The 12,614-nt window shown below is 38.6% G+C and overlaps 1 protein-coding gene across 1 annotated transcript in view; it reads left to right on the plus strand.

Moving 5' to 3' along the window:
- Nucleotides 1-1,786: 1,786 nt before the first annotated feature.
- Nucleotides 1,787-12,614, plus strand: part of HAT1 (histone acetyltransferase 1) — a gene marked incomplete at both ends in the record, with an annotated part of 50,949 nt that continues 40,121 nt past the window's right edge. Inside the window, 3 exon segments of the mRNA XM_084239710.1 lie at nucleotides 1,787-1,826; nucleotides 1,829-1,879; nucleotides 4,009-4,113. Coding sequence (XP_084095836.1) covers nucleotides 1,787-1,826; nucleotides 1,829-1,879; nucleotides 4,009-4,113 — 196 coding nt within the window.

Genomic DNA, 12,614 nt, shown 5'->3' on the forward strand with positions numbered 1-12,614 from the left:
ACTTAAACTGCACCTACACATACAATCTGTGATATTTTAACAAATATGTGGGAACAGTTCTAAGACAAGGAAATTTAAAGCTATAACCTCAGTTCTGCAAGCAGATCAAGTTAAATGCTAGTCCCATGACCTATAGGTTTCATATTATTCATATTCATCTTAGTACTTATTCATATTTATCATATAAAGGCTTTATCTTATTTTTTCTCTACTAATAATCAAAAAGTCATAGACCCAATCTGTTTTATATTTGCTGCAGGTAAGACAAATTCCTCTTTATCTCATATTAAAAGGATCATAGTTGTGGGTCAACTACTGGCTGATGTACAGATAAAATGGCTTTGGAAAGAAATGTCTTGCCATATTGAAAAAACGATTATTTAATTAAAAAGGTTTTACTTTTTTTTTTTTTTAAAGATTTATTTATTTATGCATACAAGAGCTGGGGTATGGGCCAGAAGAGGGCGGGGGGGGGGGGGGGGGGGGGGGGGAGGCGGCAATAAAAGGATTCACCAGAGACAGAGCAGAGCAGAACAGGGGAGCAGAACAGGCAGACCGACTGAAACACACTACTAAGGGGAGCAGCAGGTGAGTAAGGAAAGGTCTGCTGTGCCATGTGGGTTGCTCCCTGGCCGGCTGGGGACTCTGCGCTGCAAAGGCTGTGGACTGCTTCACAGGCTGCGTCTTAACCCCTTGCGTTACCAGGGGGGCCCCAAGTTTTCCTTTTTTGATCCATGATGTTATTAGTAGCATTGATTTCAATATTAACATTATTATCAAGGTAATTTCTTGTGTTTCAGTAAGGTTAAGAGAAAAAGGATCTGAGCATTCTCAATACCTTTTCTGATCTTCAAGAGGGCATCTCAATGTAGTTGGAAAAAATACTTGGTTGAATATCTGGAGAGGAGAACTGGGCTCTTGCACATACTGTATAGAGTGTGAGCTGAGCAATTCCTTTTTTCTGGGCTTTCCTTTCCTCATCCCTAAAATGAGGAGGTATATTAGTTCTAGATATCATCCTAAAGGTTCACTTTAGCTCTAGCTCGTCATCGTAAAACCTATTAACGTTTCTTGAGACAAGATATTCTAGAGTATAGACAACACTGGGAGTGTGTGGACACCTAAATAATGTTTTATCGGCTGGGGCAGTTACAACTACCCAATACTAACAAGCCCTAGGATCCAAATCAGGTAGCATCCGGTAATGCCGTTCAAGTCATAGCCCTTAGACCCGTGGGGCTGTTATTAGGTCATTTGAAGGATTAGAGGTAACAATTTCAGTGCACTAAATGGTTGCCTGAATCACTGTCAAGGATCCCTGAGAGTGAAAGCAGGGTACGTGATGTTTAAAAAGCACTTACAGCAAAAACAGAAGCCAATAAAATAAGAAGTGAATATTCCTCCGTAGTTGCAACTCAGTCCCTACATTTTACCTACGTAAAACCAGGAGTTTAGATCTACTCTCAAGGCTAAGGGGAAAGTTTTTCCACCAGTTTCCAAGACACGGCTGAGGGTCAGGAGAGGAACCAGCATACAAGATCTATAACGTTCAAATCAATTCCAAAGACACTCTCCCGGCCACCGCGCGTCGCGGTACACAAAACCGCATTGGCGGCCTCCCGCTCCCGCTCGGGCCTACAAAGCCGCCGACGGCACCGGCGGAGCCCAGACCACAGCCCGAGCCTACCCGGCCGCGCTGGCCCCACCTCTTGAGGCGCTTCCGCCGCCCCGCGCCTCGAGCTCCTCCTCTCATTGGCCAACCGCAGCCCAGGGGTGGGCGGGGGAAATGCGTCAGTCAGTGCGCTCACTTCCGGCCAGGGAGCGCGCGGGTTGATTCGTCCTTCCTCAGCCGCTGGTGCTCGCAGCTCGGAAATGGCGGGTAAGTTCCCGGGAAAAGTTTACCGAGGGGAGGGGGCGGGCAGGTCGGGGAAAGAACGTCGAGACGGTGGTGACAGTGCCCGCCTGGAACTTTCCGGCCGTAGCCTGGGTTCTGGAAGGCCTGCTCCAGCCTGGGAGCCCCGAACTCCGAATCCAGCTCCTTGTCCGCCGTGGTTCGCGCCCCCGCCCCCAACTGCCGGGGGTTCTGCGCCTTTTGCGAGGGATTCGGCCCTTGGCGAGGGCCGGAGAGGCTGGGGGAAGCGTCGCAGTTTGGTCTTGTAAGGTGCCAGGTGCCAGGAAGCTTGCTTCTCGTCGCCTTCATCTTGCCCGACACTGCCTCAGCTACACTGCTTCTGTCTACTTCCCGCCAGCTGATTGTAATGCTCGGATCCTCCTCCTCCAGGTTTCCCTCCACCTTCCGCTACAGGCACCTCGGAGCTAGCGCCTTGCAGGCTGGCCCTGCGCTGGGACTGCCACTTACTCTCACTGACTTCGTAATCTTCTCCTTACTCTCTCACTCTTGAACATTCCTTGGCTCTGTTTAGATTTCCCTTGAAAAAATCGATTCTCGCATCCTTTCTTCATCTAAACTTTCAGAGTATGTCTACTATAATATAATTCTCTTGTGTTCATTCTATTCTGCCCTTTTCTTTACTGAGTTCTCTTCATTTTACAATACTAAATTTGTCATTGCTATTCTTTTGAATGTGTATGAAGACGCTTTGGGTATATCCACCCCCCCCCCCCAGTTGCGTATCTTTTAAACTGATGGATGGTTTCTACTTTATCTTTTGCCAGTGTCTTCAGAGTAGTCTGATTACATTTTTATGGATGTACTGCATAGACAAGCTCTATAACTGTAGGATCTTGGGAATACTCTGGTACCGTAAAAGGGCGGGGGTGGGAGAAAACACATATTTTGTAAAATGTACATATAATAAGAATTTACACCTAAAATGAATCTTAGCTTCACCACTTGGTTGTTGGATGCCTTTAAACAACTAAACCTCTTTCTAGACTTTTGATTTTGAATATGAAGTTGGACAGATGATACCTATTTATAGCATTGTGGGGATTAAACTAAAGTATAATTTCACAAGTTAAATTTGATTGCTTGTATTATACATAAGTTTCTTGAGATAGATTCTTTTGTCTCAATTTTGTATGCTGTGGTCAGAGAATCAATAGTAGCTCCATTTCACAAGTCTGGTAAATAAATGGTGACACCTGTATTTGAATCTGAGAATTGTGACTCCAGACCATTAATCTATACAACTTGTGTTTCCCATTCCCCTGTGCTTTAAGCACTTATTAAATTTATGGTATCCCAATACCCCTTTTGTTTCTGCTCATGATCCCCTCCCCCCTGAATTTTTACTAATATTTGTGCTCATGTTGTCAGGAGTTTCACTGTCATCTTTACTTGGAAGTTTCTCTTGATATATGACTAATTCCATTGGTAATTATGTATGGTAGCCACATACAGTAAAACCATTTGGTCATTCCCCTCGCCCATATTTTGACTTTACACTCACAAGGTAAAAAATAATTTTAATACGGAAAAATTTTCTGTCCCCACTCCTGTCCCTAGTACCCATTCCTTCTCTCTTAGCTTAGAGGTGACCATAGTTAACAGTTCTTGTTATTTGTCCTGAGATAAAATATGCATTATCAGCGGATGGTTTTTTAATATTTTATATGTAGAATTTTTCCAGTGGTAGAAATAAAATGCTGTTGTAATTATGAAAGAATATTTTCAATTTGTTTCTTAGTGGAACAGTGGCATCCTTTTTATTTTTCTTTTGAAAAGGCTACTTAGCTATACATCCTATCAGGTAATTTTATATTAGTATTAAATATTTGGAAAAGTCAATCTGTGAGGTTAGTTTTCGGTTTACTCATTTATGTAAAGCAGGCCTAATTCTAAGTCTCTCAAAAGTGATGACTTTTGTGGTTTGTAATGAGGCATTTACTCAGTACATTTATGTGGAGTATATGAAAAGTGAACTGTACTTGTGATCTGTTGGATTGTTTTGAATCTTATTTTAATTCATTTTGAATAAGAACCCTACTGTAAGTTTGACTATTTCAACCACTTCCAGCAGATCTTTAAAAAGCCTTTTCTCTTAGGATTTGGTGCTATGGAGAAATTTTTGGTTGAATACAAGAGTGCAGTGGAGAAGAAATTGGCAGAGTACAAATGTAACACTAACACAGCAATTGAACTAAAATTAGGTATGTATGCCATTTCTAAGTGATAGTATATATGTACTGTTTGTGTATGTATAATCTTTATAAATTTAAAATAGAATCATATGTAAGAGTAGTTTATGTAAATGTATGGTGTTCTGTACTTATAAAACATGACTTTTTTTTTTTAATTTTTTTATTTATTTATACAAGTACTGGGTACAGTCAGAAGCGTGGGAGGGTGAGAGAATTCACAGAGCCAGAGCGGGGAGCAGAGCAGGCAGAAAGACGGAAGTACACTGCTGAGGGGAGCAGCGGGCGGCAGGAGAGGTCTGTGCACCATGTGGGACCCTCCTCAGGTGGCCAGGGAGCAGCCGGGGATTGAACCGGCGCTGCAGAGGCTGGGGGCAGCTTTGCAATCCAGCGCTCAACCGCTGCGCCACCGGGGAGGCCCTAAAACATGACTTTTACTCTTGATTTATGTCATTGAGTGGATACGTGTTTGAGAGGTGGCAGAGTTTACCTATAAGAAGTACACTGTGGCAAAGGTTATAGCCTCTGCCTTCCCTTTTTTGCTTATAAAAATAATAAACAACAAATGTTGCTGAGTCTAAATTTACTGTATGACCCAATGAGTCTACACCTAGAAAATAAAAATGCATATTGATACAAAAACTTGTACATGAATGTTCATAACATTTTTCACAATAGCCCCAAATGAAGACAACTGCATTCTGTCAGCTGGTACATGTACCAGTTGTGTGTATGTGTACATGCATGTATATGTATATACATACATGATGAAATATTATTTGATAATGAAAAGGAATGGAGAGCTGACATTTATTATGAGACAGATGAAATTCAAAAACATCCTAAGTGAAACAAACCAGATGAAACCCTCCACATGTTGTATGAGTTCATTTATACACAATGAAAATGTTTAGAAAACACAATTACATGGAGCTAAAAAATGGATTACTGGTTGCCTGGGGCTGAGTGTGGTTGTACATGGGCATGAGATTTCTTGAGGGATGATGGCAATGTTTTAAAATTAGATTGCGGCAGTGGTTGCATAATTCTAAATTTACTAAAAATCATTGACTTACACAGTTAAAACTAGTGCATATTATGGTTTGTAAAGTATGCTTCAATAAAACAGTTTAAATAATAATTACATGCTCATGAATCCTGATCCCATCATGTTTCTTGCTTCAGCTTCCTCATCTTTATTTTATTTTTCAAAGGTTTTTTTATTTATGCATACAAGAGCTGGGGTACAGGCCAGAGATACGGGGGGTGAGAGAAAGAGTGGGGAACAGAACAGACCGATTGACTGAAATACACTGCTGAGGGTAGCAGCAGGCGAGACAGGAGAGGTCTGCTTCGCCATGTGGATTGTTCCCTGGCCAGCCCAGGATCGAACTTGTGCTGCAGAGGCTGCAGATTGCGTCATAGTGCAGTGCTTAACCCCTTGCGCCACCAGGGAGGCCCAGCTTCCTCATCTTTAAATGTAATTAATAATATTTCTTGGTGATTGTAAAAATTAAATGTGAGATTAGATGCTAATAAAGTGCTTACACAGTGACATTATAGGCAATCTTACTAAATGTTACTATTTTTTTAAAGATTTATTTATTTATGTATTCATATAAGAACTGGGGTACAGGCCAGAGGTGCAGGGGGTGAGAGGATTCACCAGAGACAGAGTGGGAAACAGAACAGGCAGATTGACTGAAATACGCTGCTGAGGGGAGCAGAGGGTGAGACAGGAGTGGTTGGCTGCATCATGTAGGTTTAGCTCTCTGGGGCTACCCATAGCTTCATAGCGTGTGACTTAACCCCTTGCGCCACCAGAGAGGCCCAGCTACTATTATTTTTTAAAACAATGCACTTAAAACAAGTATATTAGAAATACAGAGAAGGTGACAAAGAAGGTAATGGTCCCCTGAACTCTCACTACAAAGGTTATACTGAGCTAGATTTTTATCTTATGCGTGTATTGATTTTCCTAAAACAAGGGTCCTGTTTTGAGACTATTTTGTTATTTACCTTAATGTATTAACTATCATTCCCTCTAACTCCATATAGACCTACTTTATTCTTTTAACTTATGTAATAAAGTGTTAAATAAAGAGATAACTGAGGCACATTCAAAATTGTCAAAAATGAGTTTATTTGGGAATATAAGAGAAATTGCATTCAGGACATTCAAAGTATTAGGCTCTAGGTAAACTGTGGGATAGGCTGTATTTATGGTCAGGCAATGTAAATAGGGAAGAATTCAGTATGAAACCAACGGAGACCAGCCCTGAAAATTCCCGGAGCAAACAAAACTAGCCCCGTCTAGCTCATGTTATGAGACCAACCCAACCTGCATCATCTATTTATGCCTTTGGGAAAAGTTGTCTGTAAATCATTGATTTATGGGAGATCAGTCTCTCAGTTCTTTTCCTATTTTCTTGAGGGCACATGTGTGAGATTTTCCATTTTATAGTCTCCATTTCCATCTTAAATTGAAATTCTTTCATAGCAGTATGACTGTATCATAACTTATTAAGTGTTCTCTATTGGGGATTTTTAGGTTGCTTCTCCTTTTGGTGTTAAAAATAGTTCTCTGATAAATATCCTGTGTGTATCTTTTACCAACTTGTTCAATAGACTGTGTATCTAGAAATTGAAATAGTAGATCAGTTTCTCAACTTCAACACTATTGACATTTTTGGATTAGATAATTCTTTGTTGTAGGGTGCTGTCCTAAGCAATGTAGGATGTTTAGCAGCATCCCTGGTCTGTACTCCTAAATGTCAGTAACATTCTCCTAAAACCAAACTGTCTCCTGACAGCCAAATCTCCCCTGCAGGGGTGAGTAATGCCCCTGTTTGAGAACATTTATGCTAGGTCAAAAGGAGAGGAACATATTCTACTTTCGTAACTTTTGCCAAATTGCCTTCCAAAAAAGTACCCATACTTAATCCAGAATTTTTTGTGATTGCATTTTTACCTTTATCTTTGTTGGTATCACATATTGTCATTATAAAGCAAAACCCTGCCCTTGGACTGGGAAAAGGTGCATTTTGCATTTTGTTTAATGATTAGAGAGATTCATCAGTATTTCTTTTCTCTTTTTGGTCATTTTTATGCCTTACATGAATTGGTTCTTGAAATAGACTTTTTATTTAATTGTAGGAAAAAAATAACAGTATTTTTACTATTTTTAAGTGTATAGTTCTGTAGTGTTGAACATATACACATTATTGTGTAAGGGATTTTTAGAATGTTTTCAACTTGTAAAACTGAAATTCTGTACTCCCTAAACAACTCTCTGTCTCCTCCACGTGACCATCATTTTATTTTCTATTTCTAGAATTTGATTACTTTAGATAATTCAGTGAAATCATAGTGTTTGTCTTTTTGTGACTGAAATTTCACGCATCATAATATCCTCAAAATTCATCCATTTTATATGTGACAGAATTTCTTAACTTTTAAGACTGAATAATATTCGATTGCATGCATCCCCCATATTTTGTTTCTCCATTCCCAGGTTAATAGATACTTGGATTGGTTCCAGGTTAATAGATACTTGGATTGGCTGTTGCTGTTATGAGCCTATTGGGGGAGTGTGCAAATAGATATTCAAGATTCTGCTTTGAATTCTTTTGGATATATATATGCACATAAGTGGGATTGCTAGCTCATATGGTAATTAATTTTTAATTTTTTTTTAAGAATCACCATGTCATTTTCCATAGTGGCTGCACCATTTTACATTTCACTAACAATCACAAAAGTTCCATTTTCTCCATGTCCTTGCCAACACTTGTCATTTTGTTTTGACTGTTTTTTGGAAGTTAAAAATTTTTATCAGAGAAGTATATCCTTTATATTGTAAGAGAATTAGCCCTTTTTTTGGGTCGTATATTGCCAGTACTTTTTCCTAGATTTGACTTTTGTGACTTTGTTACATTGAACTTGAAAATTTTTATCTAGAGCAATTTGTTTTTCTTTTATGAGTTTTAATTATGTCTTATAAAAAGGTCCTCCTCTTTCTAAGATTATAAAGAAATTTATAGTTTGTTTTAGTATTTTTTGTGTTTAAAAAAAACTTAAACCAATCCAGCTTTATGCTTTACCAGATGAGTTAGCCCATTATCCACCTGCCAATTTGATGTCTTTCAATGATAAAAAGCTTAGCTTTTATCACACTAAAGAACCGTGTAGTCTTAGGTTCTTTTGGGCCTTTTTTTTCTCCCTGGCTGTTAGCTATAATACATTTTGTGATTAAGATAGGGTGTGATTTGTTCCCACTCATTACTTTTTCAGTATTTTCCTACATTTTCTCCAATGTTTATTCTTTTAGATGAACACTTTGTCAAGTTCCAAAAAGACTTTTGTTGTTTTTTTTTAAAAAATAATAACTTGTGTATAACAAAATCACTTATGTCAAGACTGGATGGGCCTCCCAGGTGGCGCAGCGTTGAGCGCTGGGTTGCGAAGCTGCCCGCAGCCTCTGCAGTGCCAGTTCTATCCCTGGCTGCTCCCCGGCCACCGGAGGAGGGTCCCACATGGCACGCAGACCTCTCCTGCCGCCCGCTGCTCCCCTCAGCAGTGTACTTCAGTCCTTCTGCTTGCTCTGCTACCCGCTCTGGCTCTGGTGAATTCTCTCACCCTCCCGCGTTTCTGACTGTACCCAGTGCTTGTATAAATAAATAAATAAATAAATAAATAAAATAAATCTTAAAAAAAAAAAAAAGACTGGAAAGCCACATGTAAAAAAATGGAAGTTGGATTACTAATCCATGCCAAACATTAATTCAAATGTATTAAGGATTTGGATATAAGTCTGCAACAATAAAATATATAGAAGGAAACATGGTCTATATATTCTATTACATTAGTGCTAAAGATATTTTTGGAGATTTGGCCCCTTTGGCAAGAAAAATAAAAGCAAAAATAAGCAGTCGGGATTACCACAAATTAAAAAGATTTTACATAGCAAAAGAAAATATAAATAGTTTAAAAAGACATGTTACTGAATAGAAGAAAATATATATTATATAACTGTCAAGAGATTAATGTATAGAATTTAAAAAATGTATGCAGTTTAACAGAGAAACAAATAAACGCAATTAATAAATGGCAGCAGATCTAAACAGACAACTTATCAGAGAAGATACTTAGAAGGCCATTAAACACATGGGAAAATGTGCATCATCACTTTAAATAGGGAGATGCAGGTCAAAATCATAGTGGAATACCTCATATCCATGAAAATGGGACATAGTAAAATCACCCCCAAGAAGTGCTAGAGAGGATATGGAGAAAGAAGAAACCTTGTTACACTGTTGGTGGGAATGTAAACTGGTGCACCCATTTTGGAAATCAATCTAAATTTACCTTAAACTGAAAATGGACCAGCAGTCCCACCCATGGCATGTATCCAAAGGACATAAAACTCTTTCCTATTGTACTTAATGGATTATAGCCTGTCATTACTACTGCCATTACTTTGGTGCTGAAATTGTCCTGTCTTGGCCAGTGGGAGCTCAATTCAATTGTCTTTTTTTATGTGTCCTCCTCATTCTTTTATTACTTCATGCTTTGATTGCTTTCTCAAACACCTTGTTCCAGGATCATGTGAAAAAAGGTATTTGAAGCCAAGATCTAGATGCCGGGTGAGCTCAGTGTTGTTGCACTAACATTAAGGAGAGTAGACCCTCTCAATAGACAGAACTTTGGCTCCTTAGCTTAGGTAATTTTGTCTTTTTTAAAGGAATTTGCCCATTTTAAATTTAAAATGACTGAAATAATGTGGTGAAATCAGTAACAGTAGCTGGTAAAGCCCCAAATATTTAGACAAATATTTGGACTTGACAAAATGTTCATCTAACTTTCTTGACAGAATATTCTTCATAATACTCCTCTATTACCTTTTTAGTGAATGAGTTTATCAGTCTTTTTTTCTTTATAAAGATTTTTATTTATTTTATTTATTTTGCATAGAAGAATTGGGGTATAGGCCAGAGGTCTGGAGTGGGGCATGGAGAGGTGGAGAGGATTCACCAGAGACAGAGTGGGGAGCAGATCATGCAGATCTACTGAAATACACTGCTGAGGGGAGCAACAGGCAAGACAGGAGAGGTTTGCTGTGCCATGTGGGTTATCTCCCTGGCCTGGGATCGAACTCAGGCAGCTGTGGTAGGCCATCACAATGGAAGCCCTGAGACTTAACCTCCAGGCTACCAGAGAGGCTCTTGAGTTTATTAGTCTTACCAATATTTTTAATAATTGCTTTTCTTATTGTCTTTTTAAAATTTTGCACACTTAGTCTTTATTATTATTTAAAGACTAAGTGTGCAAAATTTTAAGACTAAGTGTGCAATCATTTCTTTAAATGATAATTACAGTATAATTATTTATTATTTAAATAATAAATAATAATTTTCTCTTTAAAAAGCCCCCCCTTTTTAGGTAGATCTTTATATAACTGATTTTAAACTTTGCCTTTTTAATGCTAGCATTAAAATTTACCTCTACTGATTTTGTGATATTGCACCAATTCTTTATTATTCAATTGAAAATATTTTCTAATCTCCCTTGTAATTTCTTCTTTGACCTATTGATTATACAGAAAAGTGTTGCTTAATTTCTAAATATTTGGAGCTTTACCAGCAACTGTTACTGATTTCACCAGATTATTTCAGTCATTTTAAATTTATTGAGACTTGTTTTATATAGCCCAGCTTTAAAACCTGTACTTTATATATATTGCATGTTTTGGTGAATATCCCAAATGCACTGGAAAATAATTTATATTCTGTATTTTGTACAATGTCTATAATGTTAATTGGCTTAATGTTCAAGTCTTCTATATTTTTATTGATTTCTGTCTTTTTAAGACAGTTAAGAGAAAACTGTTGAAATCTTCAGTGTAATTGTGAACTTGTTGATTTATTTAGTATCAAATTATGCTTTCTGTATTTTCAAGCTCTAATATTAGGTGCACACAGATTTAGACTTGTGTCTTCTTGGTGTGTTTGCCTTTTAATCATTATAAAACGTTCTCATTATCCGTGGTCATGTAGAATGTAGATTTTTCTTTCTCTCTGTCTCCTCTAATTCTTCATGTTGCCTTGTATTGAAGTCTGCTTTGTCAGATGAATATTAAATTGAGAGTTTCTTTTTTTTTTTTTAAAGATTTATTTATTTATGCATACAAGAACTGGGGTATAGGCTAGTATGCGGTGGAGGGTGGGTAAGAGGATTCATCAGACAAAGTGGGAGCAGAACAGGCAGATCCACTGAAATACACTGCTGAGGGGAGCAGCGGGCAAGACAGGAGAGGTCTGCTGAGCCATGTGTGTCAGCTCCCTGGCCAGGGATCGAACTTGTGCTGCAAGTAGCTGCAGATTTCTTCATAATGCTGATGCTTAACCCCTGGTGCCACCAGGGAAGCCCCTAAATTGAAAGTTTCTTAAGAATGGAAGAAATAACAGCGTATTTGGTATGTGGTTGCCTTTGGTTTGTCATAAAAGGGGAAAATTGATACATGAGTTGGAAGGGTAATCTTTGTGGAGTGATATACTTGAGAATATGAGAGGGGAAAGGATCTTACCTATCTGTGGACATGTAAGTCTTAGAAGTTTGGAACATTTTTCTACCATTACAAGAAGACAGAGTATGTGATAGTGATTGCAAAAAAATTAGAAAGTGTAGAGGTATCAGTCTGTACAGGTTCTCTTCTGAATGCTTCTGTTTCCTAGTTGTTATTGAAGATTTGAGGAAATAGTTATCTTGTCAAAAACAAGGGGTGAGAGGACTTGAGAACTATGCTACTATTGTCAGATAGCATTAGTGCTCACACTTTTAAGTAAGTACTCATGAATAGAATGTGTGGTCAACCACATCCAATGCAAAGGCAAGGCAAAGAGTTGGCATATAGTCAGAGTTAACTAGAGTTGGGGTTTTAGCAGACTAATATGATGAAGATGGAAGCAAAGGAGTTGAGAATGTTGACAAAGGAGTGGTAATTATTGGTCATGGAATTCTACACTGGAAAGGGGATAGAAAGGAGGGGAAGGACTGTGAAAATGTGCTGTTTAATGCATTGTAAGTCCTGGTAGGGTTTGAAGAATTGTTAGAATTAGGTATTACAGGGAGTGAACTAGGAAGAGATAGTGCTAAGATTGTACAATATTTGAACAGATTAAGGGGGGTATGGTTATTGGTAATGATAAATAAGTATATGTTACGAGAGTAAGAGGCTAAACATACAATGAAGTGAAGATTTTTAGAGGAGGGATCAAGAAATGTAGTGGCTGGGTTAATTAATGTTCATCAATTTTTTTTAACAGTATTTATGCATACAAGAGCTGGGGGACTGGCCAGAGGTTGTGGGGTGGGGGGCATGAGGTTTCACCAGAGATAGAGTGGGGGGTTAAGTCTTAGCACTACCACCATGATAGCCCACTGGAGCAGCCTGATTTTGATCTCCAAGATCAGGAAGCTACCCACATGGCACAGCAGACCTCTCCTGTTTCGAC

This window comes from Talpa europaea (assembly GCF_964194135.1).
Source record: "Talpa europaea genome assembly, chromosome: 1".
NCBI classification, from domain to species: domain Eukaryota; kingdom Metazoa; phylum Chordata; class Mammalia; order Eulipotyphla; family Talpidae; genus Talpa; species Talpa europaea.